This window comes from Polypterus senegalus, chromosome 14, assembly GCF_016835505.1.
Source record: "Polypterus senegalus isolate Bchr_013 chromosome 14, ASM1683550v1, whole genome shotgun sequence".
NCBI classification, from domain to species: domain Eukaryota; kingdom Metazoa; phylum Chordata; class Cladistia; order Polypteriformes; family Polypteridae; genus Polypterus; species Polypterus senegalus.
The window spans coordinates 21,270,008-21,289,185 of record NC_053167.1 but is presented as its reverse complement, the minus strand read 5'-3'; the positions used below and the strand labels follow the sequence as shown (position 1 = coordinate 21,289,185).

The following is a 19,178-nucleotide window of genomic DNA, read 5'->3' as shown; positions in this document are numbered from 1 at the left end:
CAACAGTGTTCAGAAGCCATTAAGAAGGCTAACAGAATGTTAGGTTATATAGCACGATCTGTGGAGTACAAGTCCAAGGAGGTTATGCTCAACCTTTATAATGCACTGGTGAGGCCTCATCTTGAGTACTGTGTGCAGTTTTGGTCTCCAGGCTACAAAAAGGACATAGCAGCACTAGAAAAGGTCCAGAGAAGAGCGACTAGGCTGATTCCAGGTCTACAGGGGTTGAATTATGAGGAAAGATTAAAAGAGCTGAGCCTTTACAGTTTAAGCAAAAGAAGATTAAGAAGTGACATGATTGAAGTGTTTAAAATTATGAAGGGAATTAGTACAGTGGATCGAGACTTGTATTTTAAAATGAGCTCATCAAGAACACGGGGACACAGTTGGAAACTTGTTAAGGGTAAATTTCGCACAAACATTAGGAAGTTTTTCTTTACACAAAGAACGATAGACACTTGGAATAAGCTACCAAGTAGTGTGGTAGACAGTAAGACGTTAGGGACTTTCAAAACTCGACTTGATGTTTTCTTGGAGGAAACAAGTGGATAGGACTGGCGAGCTTTGTTGGGCTGAATGGCCTGTTCTCGTCTAGATTGTTCTAATGTTCTAATGTTTCAGTTAAGAAATTATTCTATGTAGTTTGGGTAAATCTTATTTCAGTGAAGAAATTTAACTCGCACAAGCTGGGGGTTGAGCAGTATTAACTTTGGGAATAAGGGTATGTATTATATTATTTCTAATATAATTTATTTTGTGTTAAAAATATGTCAAAAGCCTCATAGGTTTCACTAGTAGTTTTTAGGAGGCATTCCACTGAATGAGGCTTTATTATGTTCAGTTAATTGTGCCTTCAGTATTTCATAGTGTTTGGTTTAGCTTTTCTCTATTTATGCTCAGCTCTCCGGCATTTTCTTTTTACATCAGATACTCTTTGTGCCTTCCAAGATATTTTAGTGATGCAGGATTTCGTAACAATTTTTTCAGGGTCTACTATGTCAACTGCTGCCCTTATCTTAGCATTCAAATTTTCCACCTTACTGATTACATTGCTACCTGTAATCAATCACACTGATTGTTTAGAATATTAGCGAACCTTGACACTGCTGATGGGTCAAAAATAACATATTTTAACAATATGCTTATCATTTATTGTAGTTACCAGTATTTCTAGATCAAATAATTTGCAGTAATAGTCAGATATATCGATATACACAATCTACCTCATGTCAACTTTTAATCCTTTTTGAAACAACTAAATCCAGCATTTGTCCTCCCTTATGTGCAGGCTGGATAATGTGCTGACTAAGATCAAAAGAGTATTCAGGTAAAATTCCATTATAACGAATATCTTTACAACAAAATTTCATTACAACAAAGTATTTTAATGATCCCGACAGCTTCCCAATATGACACGAGTCTATAGAAATCTTGTTACTATGAAGTACATTCAGCAGATACTTTCATTATAACGAAATGCACAAAAGACCTTGAAATGCCTGAATGAATCATCCACAGAGCAGTTAGTTCTGTGGCCGCAGCTCAGTTGTGCACAACGATCCCCAAACAGAAACACTGTAATTTTTTTCTTTCTTTGAACTTTCCTCGTACTGTTGTTTTTTTATTTTGCCTTTTTTGTTTCCTGTGGTTTTCAGTGATACCCTTTACTTATTCCTCGTCAACATTTCAAAAACATCCATTGGAATTTAACTCATTGTCACCCTCCTATACAAATGGCAGACACGGAAAAACGATAACAGTTCATATTAGAAAAAAAAAAACTTCAGTTTTTTGAAGCTCTCAATTGCTGCAAAAAGAAAAAAGACGTTGCCACTGAATTGGGAATTTCGTCATTGACACTGCCATCTTTCTTGAAAGACAGAGCAAAAAAAGTAGAAAAATCTCAGGTTGCAAACATATGTGTACTGCTGCATTTGAAGAGTCGAAAAAGCCGTTTTTATGTGGTTCAGTGATACTCGTTTAAGAAACATTCCTATCAATGCGGCACTCATTCAAGAAAATGTGAGGTTTGTAAATTCTCTTGAGACCTCCCCCAACTAGACAGAATGCTGAAGAGCGTCCAGAAGTGCGATCTCCGTGTCTGAACGGGTAATAGGAGGCTCACAGATATGCTGCATATCTCCGCCAAAGTAAACAGAAAAGATCTCGATGGGTGATGCAAGGTTAGGAGCACGTAAATTGTAAATGCAGATACTGTAACAGGATTACTTGATCACTGACCTGGCCACGATCCTGCCTGACTGCTATGTCTGTGTATAGCAGAGTGACAGATCACGCTACAATAAATAACTGTGCCGATCCTGTTTCAAGCTGCATAAAGCTGGTTTTGCTAAAGTAATGAGACTAAACCTCGTGTTTTGGGGTTCAAGACAGGGACTTCTAGCGCGACCCGATCTTTTATGATTTGCTTCTGTGGTGCTTCACTGCAGCAATGTGAACCTCCTATTGCCCTGCCCCAGCAATGGACAAACAATCTTCCACAGACGCTGCAATCGCGCTTCAGGACACACTTCAGCATGTCGTTCCCATTGGGTGGGGAGTGGAGGGGGTCTCAAAAGAGTTCAGAAACCTCACAATATGAAGAAGAAATAATGAATCGGCTCCTCACTGATAACTGTCCCACAACATGCTTCCACATTTAGATAATGTTCGCTTTGAATACCTCCCGCCCAATGGCACAGCAGCGCTTCAGCCATTGGATTTGGGCATTATTCGCACCCTGAAAGTGTATTATCGCAAGGAAATGCTGAGAAAAATTCTCGTCCACATAACTTCTAGACAGGAGGAGATTAAAAGTAACGCGAAATAAGCTATTGAAATGATTGCAAACACCTGGATATAAGTTAAAGAAAGGACTATAGTAACAAATACAGATTCTCATTACAACGAAATATTTATTACAACAAAATATTTTTTAGGTCCCTGGGAGTTCGTTATAATGGAATTTTACCTGTGGTAAGTTCATGAATTCACTTCCTTTTGGGTCACACTGGTTATCCACATGAAAGTTGAAATTGCCTACAATTAGGAACCTGTAATAGTAGTCTCTCTATTATAAAAAAAAAAATCTTGGGAGAAAAAGAGACATGATTGACACTTTAATGTCCCACGAGACAAGTCTTCATGCCAAGCGATGTAACCACATCCGGGGCCAGAAGCCCTGCGAGACAAGAGCTTATGCAAAGAGATTTGGAAAAAATCCCACGTGGTTATATCAGACACATTTGTTGTAGAGAGAAAGAAACCATTGGGAACCAGCGTACCAAATTTCTTGAAGATGGGCCCATAAGTAACACAGACCGTTGGAAAGTTCAATATGGCGGGAGACAGTGGCGCCATATCACCGAAATAAGTATGTACATTGGTTTCGGTTAGCGCAGGGGAGCCACCTACCAAATTTCGTGACGATGGGGCCATAAATAAGAAAGTTCAAAATGGTGGACGTTGTTGACCGTTATGCGTAGAATTTCGAAATGAAACCTGCTTAACTTTTGTAAGTAAGCTGTAGGAATGAGCCTGCCAAACTTCAGCCTTCTACCTGCATGGGAAGTTGGAGAATTAGTGATGTTGGAAAGTTCTGTATGGCGGCCGACAGTGGCGTCATACCACTGAAATAAGTACGTACATCGGTTTCAGTTAGCGCAGGGAAGCCGCCTACCAAATTTCATGAAGATGGGGCCATGAATAAGAAAGTTCAACATGGCGGACGTTGTCAACCGTTATGACCGTTATGCGTAGAATTTCGAAATGAAACCTGCTTAACTTTTGTAAGTACGCTGTAAGGAATACACCTGCCAAATTTCAGCCTTCTACCTACACGGGAAGTTGGAAGTGATGAGTGAGTGTGTGAGTCAGTGAGGGCTTTGCCTTTTATTAGTATAGATACTTAGCCTGAGAATTCCTCAGTAAAATATGCATTAGGTTTTGGACGTCTAATACAGTCAATACAAGAGACTGCGATGCTCCTTGAATAATGAAGATGCGAACGTATCAAAACTAGCATCTTTACAGTTTTATCAGCTGAAGAAAACACTTGCTAAACCACCATATTTTTTACCTTATTGAGCCAAATGAACAGAGTTATAATTTGGAGGTGTTGCTTCAGTTAAAACTGCCACACCATCACAGTTGAGCCACATTTCACTCAATGTAAGAAAGTCTATTTTCTTTTCACTGATAAGAATGTTAATCACTAATATTTAGTAAAACCATATTTAAGGTTACTGCACAGCACTGTTGAAATGAAGTGTTACAGCAGTTTTAAATGGTAATTTAAAATGTTTATGTCTTTTTGTCCAGATGTTTTTATTTAAACTGTGGTCTCTTATTAAAGTTCTAATACTTTATAAATCTATAGGTGAAAATATAATTGTTCACATTTGTAAGGCTTTGTCTGATTTTTTTTTTTTTTGTTACGCAATGATTAGTTTTTATACAGTAGTGCTAACACAACTTACATTTATCTATAGGCAAAGTCACTACAGAATTATCACATCCTAACATGGGATTATAGTGAACATTCGGACCAAAGCTATGTATTCAAGAAAGACAGATTACCTTTTTAGATACTGTCAACAAAGACCCGAGCGTTGAACCTGTTTGGATGCATGCAGTCACATTGGTAAAAAAAAAGGCGTCTCCCAGAAGAGGTCCCAGTTGTCAATGAAGTCAATGTTTCAGCTTTCACAGAAGGTTGTCATCCATATGTTTAAGGCAAGAGTTGACTTTCACCTGATCCATGCAGTGTGGGAAGTGGATCTGACACAGCGATTCTCACAGCTGAGGAATGTGAAGTCCATCTTCGGGAGTTTTGACTATCAAATGTCAATGACATCAGCACGGATTGTAATTGTCCCAAGATTTCTTGTGAACCACATCTTTCTACACCTTTAACTCATGTACCTGGGAAACAAAACACAAACATATACGATCAGGTAATAGTAAGTTTAAGTGGTGTACCATTGAGTCTCCAATAACAATCATATCACCATTGTCTGAAGGCATGGTGGTGGAGCAGAGAGGGTCGAAGAGACTGTGAGTGGCAATGATAGCTCGAGAAAGTGGAGGTTACATGAGCTTGGGCACCTGCTTCCATTGTCAATGTGCCCAAGTTCTGTCATCTAGTACAGGATCCTGAACTAAACTGACTCAGCCCGGGGTACAAGCAGCATAGTGTGGAGCAGAGGTAGCCCAGACACTAACAAAGTCTGTAAGTGGTGAGCATTTTGATACCTGAGATGCTTTAATCTGTATCCATAAAGATAAAATACTTCTGTATTCACAGTATGTGAATTTAACTAAGCTTTACATAGACCTTAAGTTTGTAGTTCCCTAATAATATCATTAAATCCTTAATCAATGTAATCATTAAAATGAAACTCAATAAACATAATGATAGGGTAGTTATGAAGAAGTGTAATAAGTGTCTATATTTTCCATACAGTGAAATGTATAGGAAAACTACTTTCTCCAAGTCAGTCATTAAATGTAGGAGGCACAGAGCTGCTCCATCTCAGCACTGTTTTCTTTCTTGAAAGCTCGTACATGTTCAACTAAATCTAAGTCTCCCAGCTATCCCAGTATACATAGTTGAGGATCTAGTGCAAACGGTCTAAACAAATCCAAATCATATTATGTATTATCTTCTACTGTTAAATTCTGTTCCGTACTTGTACAGTTTTTATTTTTATACTGTATTGTGTAGTTGTTCTGTTTTGTGTATTGTATTATATTGAGCCCATTCTTTTTGACACCCACTGCACGCCCAACCTACCTGGAACTGCCTTTCCCAAGGTTTCTTCCATTTTTCCCTTCAAGGGTTTTTTTTGAGAGTTTTTCCTTGTCTTCTTGGAGAGTCAAGGCTGGGGGTTGTCAAGAAGCAGGGCCTGTTAAAGCCCATTGCAGCACTTCTTGTGTGATTTTGGGCTATACAAAAATAAATTGTATATTTAGCTAGAACATTTTATTCAATAGTTTCATTATTTTTGATCAATATCTGACAAAATCTCAGCATTTCCATAATGTGTAATAAATCACCTGAATATATATGACCTATGGAATCGAAGCACCTTTCATCTCATAAAGTCTCTTGGGCTTGTAATACACTCTATGCAATATAAATATACTGCTTAAAAAATTAAGGAAGCACTTAACCATCACCATTCTTCACCAAGTGAATTAATCATCAGGCATATAAATCTATCCAGTTAGGAAGCATAAGTGATTGTGAATCAACTTCACCTACTTTGGTGCAAATGAAAATGATAACAGGTGCACCAGAGAGGCAACAGCAAGACAATCCCAAAAAGGGAATGATTTTGCAGGTGGTGGCCATATCAGAAACGGATTCCATGAGGGTGGCATGAGGGCCTCACATCCTGTAGTGGGACCTGTGCTCATAACATGCAGCTCAATTGGCATTTGCCAAAGAATACACAATTGGGAGCTCTGCCGTTGGCACCCCATTCTCTTCACAGAAGAGAGCAGGTTCACACTAAGTACTTATAACAGACGTGAAAGAGTCTGGAGATGCCGTGGTGAACCTTATGTAGCCTGCAGCATCATCCAGCATGACCAGTTTGGTGGTGCGTCAGTGATGGTCTGGGGAGGCATGCCTTGGAGGGTCGCACAGACCTCAGTTTGCTCAGGCTAAGGTACCCTGATTGCTGTTAGGTACCGGGATGAAATCCTCCATGTTATTGTCAGACCATACGCTGATGCAGTGAGCCCTAGATTCCTCCTGGTACAGGACAATGCCCGGCCTCCTGTGGCCAGAGTATGTAGGCAATTCCTGGATTGCAAAGGCATTGATGCCATTAACTGGCCTGCGCGTTCCCCAGACCTAAATTCAATTGAGATTCTCTGGGACATGTATCAACGAATCTGATGCCGCCAAGTAGCGCCACAGACTGGCCATGATCCAGGACTGGGAGAACAACCCCAGGACACCATCTGCCATTCTCATCAGAAGCATACCTAGATGTTGTCAGGAATGTAAACAAGCCCGTGGGGTCCACACACATTACGAAGTCACATTATGAGTTGCTGTGCTAAAATTCATGCAAGTTGGATCAGGCTGTGATTTCAGTTTTTGACTTTGATTTTCGGTGTGATGTTTAATCCAACCCTCAGTGGGTTGATGATTTTGGTTTCCATTGACCATTGTTAACATTATTTTGTTCTTATTGAATTACACAATATTACTCATTAAAGATTTTCCGCTTGAATATTCTGTTCATTGAGATCCAATGTATAACTTTAGTGTTCCCTTAATTTTTTTGTGCAGTATAGTTGGGTTTGTTTTTGAGAAGCCCCAAATGAAACTGGTGTTACATTTTCTAAAATGCCCCTCTGTTGATCATCATCCATTTCACCCAGCTGTGTTTCTCATTTCTGTCAGATTTATAGTTGGTGCCTGCTCAGAAACAAATTCAATAAACAAACATAACCCCTCAATATATACCCATTGCTGTCTGAAGATTGTCCTGGAGGTCTAGCATACATAATAGTTCTTGGCACATTTTAACTGTTCTGGATAACCCTAGAATTGTGTGTTGCAGGTATAAATATCTATAGAACATTGTATTGGAATGTGTATACTCTTGTTGTAAATCTTACTAAGATTTTCGAGTTCTATTACTACAGATTTTATGAACTATGTCTCTCCATGTACCTAGCACACCCACCAATTTCTGGTAACAGCTTGTTGTCCCAAGTGGTGTCAATCAAGTAAATCCTGTGATTCCTTGCAGTTGATGTACTTTAAAAAGTTGGAAATTATTCTTAGATTAATTAAATTTACTAGCTTCCAGAATATACAGTATGTAATATTTTCATAATAGAGTTTTTTGGATTCACACACTGCCACTGCCATCCTACCAGATCCTTGGATGGAGCGCCTGAAAAGTATACCCAAGAATTCAGCAGAGCCAGCCCCCAGAATTTTTTCCCTCTCTGAACCCTTTCTACTTTAAATCTAGAATTACCGTTTTTTAAAATCAAATCCTGGAAAAGACTGTTAATCTTATCAAATAACTATATGTGTTGCCTGCCAGGAATTTTCTTAAGCCTGAATTATAGTGCCATCAGTATATAATCTGTATACAATATTTGTAGTTTTTTTTTTTTTAACAAAAGGCTAATATAATTGGCAGGCAGTGTGGTGAAGTGTAGTTAACTTCTCCTGACTATGTTCCATTTGGTAAAAAGAAAAATGTGACCAATTGTATCATAAATGTTGTAAGTTGACTTGGATGAAGTTTTCAAACAAATAATAAGTACTAATAGTATTATCAGGTCACTGGAGCTGTTTATGCTTAAACATGCTTTATACAAATAAGTTGAAATTTCCTGCATTAGATGAACTCCTTCTTTTCCTAGTGACTTGGCCTTTTTTGATGGTCATTACAAAACGCAATTTTACTGGAAGTGTATTCTTTTGAATAAAATGGGTAATCAATGGGAATAATGTAAAATTTAGATTTATATTACTTTTAGATAGCTATGATTTTCATTTGTTTACTGGAAATTCTGGGCGATACCAATAGCCAGTGTATTTTTGTCCATCTTTGCCAATACCAATAAACGATCTCAAAATTTGTTTTCTTTATTTTCTTCAGGTTTTAATGTTTTAGTTATGATGAAAATGTGTTGTGCATTATCAAAGAAACATTAATAGCTTGTGCAGCAGAGATTAACACTTTTTTTTTTTATTAACTTGCTGATTTTTACACTCTTCTTTGCTATAGACCTTAGCAGCCAGTACTTTATTTGGTGGGAAAAAGGAAGATATGGTCCATCTCTATGGCAAAAATACTCTAAGGTCATCTATAAAAATCTGCTTAACATACACATTCTGGGTAATTTAAGCATATCTACGCCACATGCAATTAAATAACATTTCATTTCATATATACAGTAAAGAAAAAAATGAATGCATATTATTTGTGCCATAATCAGACATAAATTAAGTAAAACTAAAGTGAAAGGTAGAATGAGGCCAGTAACCCTGGGTTTAGGTTGGCTTCTTTAAAAGCACAAATGTTAGGTTTTTCTAAACAATTATTTTTCACAGGAAATATTTTCACTTTTTGAAGGGTTTGCTGTATGAAGCTGCTGCTATTGAGCCTGGTAGCATCTGATATATGACCTAATTTTGTTTTGGTAGCACCAGCTGCTAGAACTTCCATGTATAATTCAATTTGGTGGTTCTTCAGAGGGGTAATTAAATACTGTATGTGATATTGAATGATTTCATTCTATAGCCTCCTCTCATTAGAGTAGATAGCATCTCTGCATAACATATGACCATACAGCTGACATACTGCTTTACTAATGATAATTGTCCAGTGAATGAACAACACACTGGTAGCCATCCTGTCAGCAAAACTAGGAAATTCTTTGGTTGTTTTTTTTGTGAGCACAAGTGTGCTTTAAAGGAATGTTTTTCTGCAGCTTAATATCTGCCCCAGTGAACAATGGAAGAAAATTATTAAAATTATTTCGTGAGCTGATAAGGTTGGCAAGCCTGAATTTTAGCGGGTGGCAGTATTGGTTAAAATTTACACAACTGGCTGATGCCGATGTCGTAATTTTTAATGAATATCGGCCGTTAACAATATCATTCCCGATATATCATGCACCTCTATTTATGTTTTTTGTTCACTCATGTATTTCTACAGGTAGTCTCCAGATGCAAATGTATGCGTAAATATTTTCGTGAGCAGAGGGGTGGAGTGTCCCCATTCAAAGTAATCAGACAAGTATATAAATGTAATCATTTTGGACAGCAGAGTGGGGGTCCACTTTCAAAGTCTGTAGATGTGAATGTACTGTATATATTTCAATTGAGTAGCTTGTGGGAAACTCATTAAGTAGGGATTTACAGGAATCAGCGTGTTAGCACCCCTCTTTGATTTTTACGTGTGGACGTACATGTATGTAAAATTTTTGGGAGGGGGAGGGATGATCCCTTTGGTTTTTGCACATGTTCACATAATGGTGTAACACTGATCAGCTGTTATATTGTACTGTATATGATGTACAAAAAGATTAGGTGCTTGTTGTCATTTATCATGTATATAATTGACAAAAAGTTCAGGTATTAGGTGCAATAGATCAGGGGATTAAGCCTGTGAAACCCCTACCCTACCTTCTGACGCCACTGCTTTGGTCCAGGCTTGTCTTGGATGGGAGCACACCACTTCAGCCTCTACTTCTCTCTCCCTTACAGGAACTGTATAGCATTGTTGCCAACCATTTTGCTTTGTATCTTCCTTGACCTTTGCAAATATTCTATTTTCATTTCCATTTCAGACCTTACTATACACACAAAATAAGACACCACTCCTTTTTCACTTGTCCGTCAACCCTGTTGATTAGTGGTGCTTTATTGTTCGTCGATGACTTCTACTCTGCCCTTTATTTGCATTGCACTCACAGTTAAATCAATGATACGTGTTGCTACATAGAGATGAAACAAAAATTGAACGTTTTGGCAATAAACCCGCAAAGTGGGTTTGGTGTAAAAAGAAGGATGGCTATAATGAAAAGAACCTTGTCCCAACTGTGAAATATGGTGGAAGTTTTGCGATGATGTGGGGCTATTGTTTCTCCAATTTATTTCTTGATGAGAGCTTTGTTTTTCTTTGAATGAACTTGTTTCAATTAAAAGTCATATGTTTCTCATTTTTTCAGTGCAAGATGACAGTTCTTCAGTAAACAGTGATTTTTTACTCTTACTTTTTATTCTTACTTACTAATAAGAATAATAATAGTGGAGGGCACTTTATTTTTTTTTCTTTTTAGTTAGAGACAAGCTTTTATGTTTTTGAAAAAAATGTTACCTTTTGATGCCTTGAAAAATAAGAATAAACAGTTTAATGTTAAGATTTTTTAATTAACTCCTTAATATTCATTCCAAAGACTAACTACTATAATGACCAGAATGACAAGCTATAAGTATAATTAAATTATTAGCCCAAGAAATTGTGTTAGTATGGACTTTAATTAAATTTCCAGAATGTACGCAAGAGTTTTGCCACTGACCTTCTATAAGTCTCTGCACATCACTGCTTTCCGGATAGCACAAAACATGTACCTTAGCATAATATTAATAAAAATTGACAAATAAAAAATGTACTGACAAATAAAAAGACACGGGTCAGCTAATATTCTTTTTTCTATAGGTTAAATTCCATTATAGTGAATACCAAATTAACAATATTTTCAGAATAACAAATAATTTTTGTTTGCCCAGACAAACATTCATAGAATATCATTTTAAACAAATCTCGTTTTAATGAAATGTAAATCTCAGTATAACGTTTTTTCGACCAAAAATGGCCTCTGAAGATTAATATGATACAAAAAATACTTAATGCAGCTCCTATATCAGGTTGATGTAGCTTTTTTCAATCAGGTCTTTGAATGCCTATCAGATAGCCTTGGTGTCACAATTACTCCTGAACGTTTAACAGCTGTATTTGGTGCACTCCTAGATGGGCTTACTGTGGAGAGGGACAAACACATCATAATTGCCTTTATTTCACTACTAGCACGTAGACCTGTCTTGATCAATTGGAAGACTCCTACCCCAGCACCTTTAAGTCAGTGGGTAACTAATGTCCTATACTATCTGAAGTTGGAAAAAAACTAATTCTCACTCAGAGGATCTGTTCAAAACTTTTTAAAATATGTCAGGATCTAATCAATAACATTTTAGAATAAGTTTCTATATCGGGGAAAAGGACACCCTTTTTTCCTTCATGCTTTCAAAGATATGCTTTGTTGGCTGGCTCTCCTCTCTTTCTTTTGGGATGGGGTTGAATTTATTATTTGCTTTAAATTAAAATCATTAAAAAATTATCTCTCCCCTTATTTAGCGTTCATCTGACTAAAGCCAGAATGTTCTGTCTTAGAGATTCTTTGAATTTTACATTATTGAAATAGCATTTACTTATATTATCCTTTTGCAAATGTTTACTGATGTAGTGATGTAGCCCCTCATAAACTATAGTGAATATATTAGTTTTGTTTATGTCTACCTGAGGATATTTGGTTTGCCTAAAGACATTTTAAGCTAGTGCTGCTTTCCTGTTTGTTCTTATATTTTCCATTATGCATAGACTACTTATAATTGATTTTACATAATGTAAAAAGAGTGATTATCATGTTTAAAATCACTAGATCTGAAGCTGTAAATAGCGCACTCAAACTAAACATGAACCGTAACTGTCCACAATATTTTTTTTATTTGGTGAGAAGTGGAGATTGATAGAGACAGAGAGAGAGTTGCAGTACACTATTATAATTTTTCAATTGAAAGAAGATAAAAGTCCCGGGCAGTCTTGATAATTGTGGTTGAATGTTTTGTTTCTTGCTCTGATTTTCATGAAAGCATCTACAGTAAAGTCCACAGACTGTGCATTTGTTCTTCTGCACACCATGGGTTGCATACACATTGTCTCCTGCATACCAAGAAAAAATCCTTCTATTTTTGGAGGTGTAGTTTAGGCCCCCTTGCTGATTTTACCTTGGATGTTTAAGCACATGGTTTTGCCACTCCAAAACTGCAAGATAAGCATTTCAAGCAAAGGTATTCAATTGATTAAGATTAAGAAACGAACACACTTTAATGATTCAGTTTTAACATCATTTTAACTCCAGCAACAGTTGACACCCCAAATTGCTCATTTAAAAAATGACTGGTAACAGCAACAAAGAAAGTCACAAGAGCAAGAGACCTCTTATTAATACCATCAATAATAGCAAAAAAGAGTAGGGAAATGACAGGTAAGAGGTAAGGCAGTATTTCCAGTCTTGTCAGTCAGGTAATGTATACAATATAGAAGGCAATTACCAAGAGTACTACTAGATAGGAAGAAATTCTCTTAAACATCAGTCTGCTTTTTAATTCTGCCCTTTTGTTATCTTCTAATATTTAGGACACAGTTTGTTACCAGTTTATTACTCAGATTTACGTCAAGAACTATATAATCATCTTACTAATGGATCTCATTTCTTTGTACTTAATATGCTTTGTTTTGCTATGCCAAGTATTTAATTTTAATTATATTCTACTTGTTTTTATCTGAACTCTATCTTTGTTAATATTGAATTTCATAGAAGAAATTTTTGTTTTAAATCTGTTTTCCAGACTTCATTTTGATGTATTTTATCAGTGATCTCTCTTTTTTAATATCAGTGCTTGGTGAATAAATGCTTGTCTGTATTTTATTCAATAATAAACACACGCAATGTTTAGTATTTCTTACTTTTTATGCAAAGTACAAACAGTATTTACAGTATATAATTATGATGCCCTTTGTTAATCAAAAGTGTATTTTTATTTAAACACACAAACAGCAATGACTCTTGCTTTTATATGCATTGGTCATTGGTAGGTATTAATGTGAAATTTTTGTAAAATTTATTTATGTACATTTTCTATTAAGAGCTTTGGTGTTTTTCAGAAGGATATTTTCGAGGCTGATGTTCACTTTGATACAGAAAATCAAGAGATGTACAAGTACATGTTCTCTAAACACCTTTTCAAGTTGCTCGACTGCCTCCTTGAGTCACATTCCTTCGCAAAAGCATTCAACTCTAATAATGAACAGAGAACAGCACTGTGGAAAGCAGGTATGAGGAGCATATTATATCCATAAGTGGTTTCATACTTGGGCGGCATGGTGGCGCAGTGGTAGCGCTGCTGCCTCGCAGTTAGGAGACCCAGGTTCGCTTCCCAGGTCCTCCCTACGTGGAGTTTGCATGTTCTCCCCGTGTCTGCATGGATTTCCTCCGGGTACTCCGTTTTCCTCCCACAGTCCAAAGACATGCAGGTTAGGTGGATTGGCGATTCTAAAATTGTCCCTAGTGTGTGCTTGGTGTGTGGGTGTCGGTGTGTGTGTCCTGCGGTGGGTTGGCGCCCTGCCCAGGATTGGTTCCTGCCTTGCGCCCTGTGTTGGCTGGGATTGGCTCCAGCAAACCCCCGTTACCCTGTGTTCGGATTCAACGGGTTGGAAAATGGATGGATGGATGGTTTGATACTTGCAGTGGAAAAGTCATTCATTTATTCATTTTTTTAGGCTTCATAGCATTCCACAGATATCAGTTATACAAAGGTTTAATAAAACATTTCTTGAATTTTTCAAAACACAGACTCCTCTCCCACCCTGTATTGTTATTATTTTGTCCCAGGCAATTCACAACATTTGAGATAGAATTAGTTACATTTCTTTTGTTTTCCAGTCGGAACATAGGCAGGTGCAGTTATTTGCTCTTGGTTACACAATGTCAATAAGTGAGCTTTGAATGCACAACATCAGGGAAGAAGTTAATAAACTAAGTGTAGAAGAAAAATGTTTAAGAATTAACATTTATGTATCCAAGAAAGACTAATGCAGTCTGTAGAATAAATGGGATGATTTTCAGCAGCTTAGTTAATTTTAAACAGTAAAATTGCCATTTTGGATTGAAGAGTGGAACCTGAAGGAAATCTGACAGCAAAATAAAATTGTATGTCCAGTTACGTTTGAGTTGAAGGCAAAGGCGCAAATATGTTACCAATGAAGGCTTCACACAGGGTGGGTTGCAGTCCTGGACCCTTTATTCTGAGAATGCTGAGATGAGCACAATAGGCAGTTCAAAGTCTATCAGTCCATATGTAGACAAATTTGAAAGTGCTTTTTTTCTCAGCATTGGTTTTAGTAGTATAAAGGCAGGTTGGCTTTGTAAAAATTATGATTTTGAGATAACTTTTATTTTTTAGGGCAATGTGCCTTTAGAAAATAAATAAGATAGTTCATGCAAAATGAGCATTGCATAGGACAAGTTTACAATTTACAAGTAATTAATATATTGTTTTATGAATACTGTCTTATGGATCATGTGCTAAATGTGCAATATATGTTTGCATATAAATGTACTATGTATTTCAGTAATTCTGAGGTATATGTATGTGTTTGTATATAATTATAAATTGCTGCCAAATGCAATTAACTTAATATTGCTACTGATATTACTTATAGTTACTTGTTTTAAGTGTTTTAAGTATGACCTTCACAAACTAATACCTTTACATTTTTTTGTGCAAATAATGCTATTAATATTTAATAATGCCATGCACACATTCAGAACCATAATGTACTTAGGCATTGGTTTGCTATAGTTTGCCACACAACCCAACTAGCTATAGCAAACAGATTTCCTTTTTGTGTTATTAAAGATCAAGGGTTATTTTTTGATCAACAACTACCGCCCCAATTCTGTTTTAAATAAATATATTTTTAAAAATTTAAAATAAACTCTTAACTTTTCCTAGCTACTTGATAATGCCAGGACAGGTTTAGACCCCTGAATCAGATTTAAATTAGGATTGTTTGTAAAAAGTAATATACTGTTATTTATTTAATTTTATTTTTTTACAGTGATACTTGAATGACATGATTTTCTTATACAAGTCTCCTAGAGTCTTGATTCAGTCATGTCAGAATTTAGATATTTCTGGAAGGGTTGAAAGCATGATTTGCATTTGGGTATGATATAACCACATTGTCCATGAGTTTTAAACCACTAGATTTTTTACTATAACTACAGCAGAGTATACTACATTTCCATTGTACTGTGAAAGTTATTGAAGAGTTGCTGATATGAAGTTGTATTGTGTGAAAAAAAAACTTTTACCTGAGTTATCACTTTTTCTTTTAACAAGGCTCGTAATTGATTAAATAATTTGGTAAAATTCTAACTTTATTTTCATTGACTTTCTCTGTAGCAGGGGGTCTTTAGCTGTTTGACTTATATCAAGGTACATGACGTGTGTTCGTTTTAAGAAACAGAATAATACAATTTATTGATAAACAGAAAGATTTTAGAAATATGATAACTGCATTTATATTGACATAGAAGATAGGACACAAGACCGGTGAAACAGACAAACATATAACACAGAAAAGGCGTTCTGTTTCCTGGCTATTTATGGCTATAGTTTTTTTAGCACAGATAAACAGGTTTACGATACCAAGTCTTTAAAAATGGTGTCTGATAATGTGTGGAGTTGTCCTCCAGGGTCATGCGGAAGACTTTTCCTGTGTTGGAGTGCACTCTTTCTTTTTGCTGTGTTGTTCTTTGTTCGTGGTGTGCTGTGGTTCTGTTTTTCTCAGCTCACTGTTATGTTCTCAGCTGTGTCCTCTGTGACTTCATAGGGAAAAGCATTACTCTTTCTGGCATAATAGCATAGGTGCTGAAGTTCCCATCTTGAAGACCTTGGCATAGTAGAGTGAACTTCAACTTTCCTCAATTTTCATGGTCGTCAAGGAGATAGTGGCTCATCAGTTTTTAGATTTCAGAAGACAGAGAAGAGATGTTTGCATCATGTTATGAAAAAAGGTGTAATCTCTGGTGATTGGATCAAGGTCACCACCAGTTACAGAACTAGTATCTGCCTATAATTATTTTGTCCATCACATACAGGCAGGTTCAGTTTGTGATCACAAGCCAAAGAGAGATGTCAATTTTGCCACCTTTTTCTCTGAAGGAAGCTGTGTAAAATGTCACTTCAGCTCTGATTTACACTTTATTATCAGAGGAAGCCCAGGGGTGCCCATAGTATTAATATGAGCTGTAGTTCAGGCATTCATTCTGAAATGCAGGTGGGGGTGCAAATGGCTTTCTGTATCCTTGTTAAATCTGCTGTCTACAGGCCTTGTGTGCCACTAAAAAGCCTAGCAAAATGGACAATGTCCACTTTATCCAACAGCGTAATACAAAGTGCCCTATCGGCGGTATCTCTTTTCTTAGCTTGCACTGACATTTTTTTTTTCCCCACCTGCAAGATGGAGTAGAGAGCTATGAATTATGTGCAGGTATAATTGCACTTCTGTCACATGTTTGTGGAGGAGTATGTCCATAAAAATAATATGTGGTACAATGTACTATACAGAGTATCCTGCTTGTAAGTTTCATCTCAAGCAGAATTATAATGAAAATGTTAAAAAATAGGTGCCATGTTAATAAAAAGCAGAGGAAGGAAATATGCTCACTGTCAGGCAACATCTTATGGAATCCCTGAACTACATGGCAAAATATCAATATTGCGGTTCCTATCTCATCCATACAATGTAATTCATATATATGTGAAACTGTTTTGTACGTACAAGATGATGAGCCCGTTTCTCAAACACCTTTTACCATTGAGAAGGTACTTACATCAGTGAGACATATGTAAGACTTTCTAAAAATGAATGAGAATTTGCCTTAGCTCTCACTACCTCAAGAGGTGGTGAGAAGTTTGGAGTGGTCAGTCAAGTTAAGTGCCTTGATTGTCATACCGTCATTACACGGTATTGCAGCATACACAGGAGTGGACCAACTGTAAATGCACATGGTAGTTTACTGGGCTACCAGCTTTGCAAATCTGCTAGTCCAGGTATGTTTTCTGGTAGCTCAGCTTTATATATGGGGTGGATGGTTACCTGCAACTTTTTACAGCTTCTTTTTCTTCTTTCGGCTGCTCCTGTTAGGGGTTGCCACAGCGGATCATCTTCCATATCTTTCTGGCCTCTGCATCTTGTTCTGTTACATCCATCACCTGCATGTCCTCTCTCACCACATCCATAAACCATCTCTTTGTCCTTCCACTTTTCCTTTTTCCTAGCAGCTCTATCCTTAACATCCTTTTCCCAATATACTCAGCATCTCTCCTCTGCAGATGACCAATCTCGCCTCTCTGACTTTGTCTCCCAACCGTCCAACTTGATCTGACCCTCTAATGTACTCATTTCTAATCCTATCCAACTTTGTCACACCCAGTGCAAATTTTAGCGTCTTTAACTCTGTTACCTCCAGCTCTGTCTAATGTTTTATGGTCAGTGCCACCGTCTCCAAACCATTTAACATAGCTGGTCTCACTACCGTCCTGTAGACCTTCCGTTTCACTCTTGCTAATACCTGTCTGTCACAAATTACTCCGGACACTCTTCTCCACCCCTTCCTCTCTGCCTGTACTCCCTTTTTTACCTCTCTTCCACAATCCCCATTACTCTGTACTGTTGATCCCAGGTATTTAAACTCATCCACCTGCACCAGCTCTGTTCCATGCATCCTCACCATTCCAATAAACGCACTCTCATTTACACACATGTATTCTGTCTTCTTCCTACTGACCTTCATTCTTCTCCTCTCTAGAGCATATCTCCACCTCTCCAGGGTCTCTACAACCTGCTTCCTTCTATCACTTCAGATTACAATGTCATCAGGAAATATAGTCCACGTGGACTTCTGTCTAATCTCGTCTTTCAACCTGTCCATCACCATTGCAAATAAGAAAGGGCTCAGAGCCAATCTCTGATGTAATCCCACCTCCACCTTGAATGCATCCATCACTCCTACCACAGACCTCACCCCTGTCACACTTCCCTCTTACAGATTTTGTACAACTCTTTCGTACTTCTCTGCCACTCCCAACTTCTTCATACAATACCACAGCTCCTCTCAAGGTATCCTGTCATATGCTTTGTCCAGGTCCACAAAGACACAATGCAACTCCTTCTGGCCTTCTCTATACTTCTCCATCAACATCCTCAAAGCAAACATTGCATCTGTGGTTCTCTTTCTAGGCATGAAACCGTACTGCTGCTCACTAATCATCATCTCCTTTCTTAACATAGCTTCTACTACTCTTTACCATAACTTCATACTGTTGCTCATCAATTTTTTCCCCCTGTAGTTACTACAGTCCTACACATTCTCCTTATTCTTAAATATATGCACCAGTACAGTTCTTCTCCACTCCTCAGGCATCCTCTCACTTTCCAAGATTCCGTTATACAATCTGGTTAAAAACTCCACTGCCATCTCTCCTAAACACCTCCATGCTTCCACAGGTATGTCATCTAGACCAACGGCCTTTCTATTTTTCATCCTCTTCATAGCTGTCCTTACTTCCTCCTTGCTAATCCATTGCACTTCTTGATTCACTTTCTCCACATCACCCAACCTCTTCTCTCTCTCATTCTCTTCATTCATCAGCCTCTCAAAGTACTCTTTCCATCTGCTCAGCACACTCTCCTTGCTTGTGAGTATGTTTCCATCTTTATCCTTTATCACCCTAACCTGTTGCACATCTTTCCCAGCTCAGTCCCTCTGCCTAACCAATC

The 19,178-nt window shown here is 37.4% G+C and overlaps 1 protein-coding gene across 1 annotated transcript in view; it reads left to right on the top strand.

The window, feature by feature from the left end:
- LOC120514612 (brefeldin A-inhibited guanine nucleotide-exchange protein 2-like) overlaps positions 1–19,178 on the top strand; it is a 570,108-nt gene that overhangs the window by 527,049 nt on the left and 23,881 nt on the right. The window contains exon 26 of the mRNA XM_039735092.1: positions 13,497–13,662. Within this exon, the coding sequence (XP_039591026.1) occupies positions 13,497–13,662 (166 nt within the window). The remainder of the gene's footprint in view (positions 1–13,496; positions 13,663–19,178) is intronic.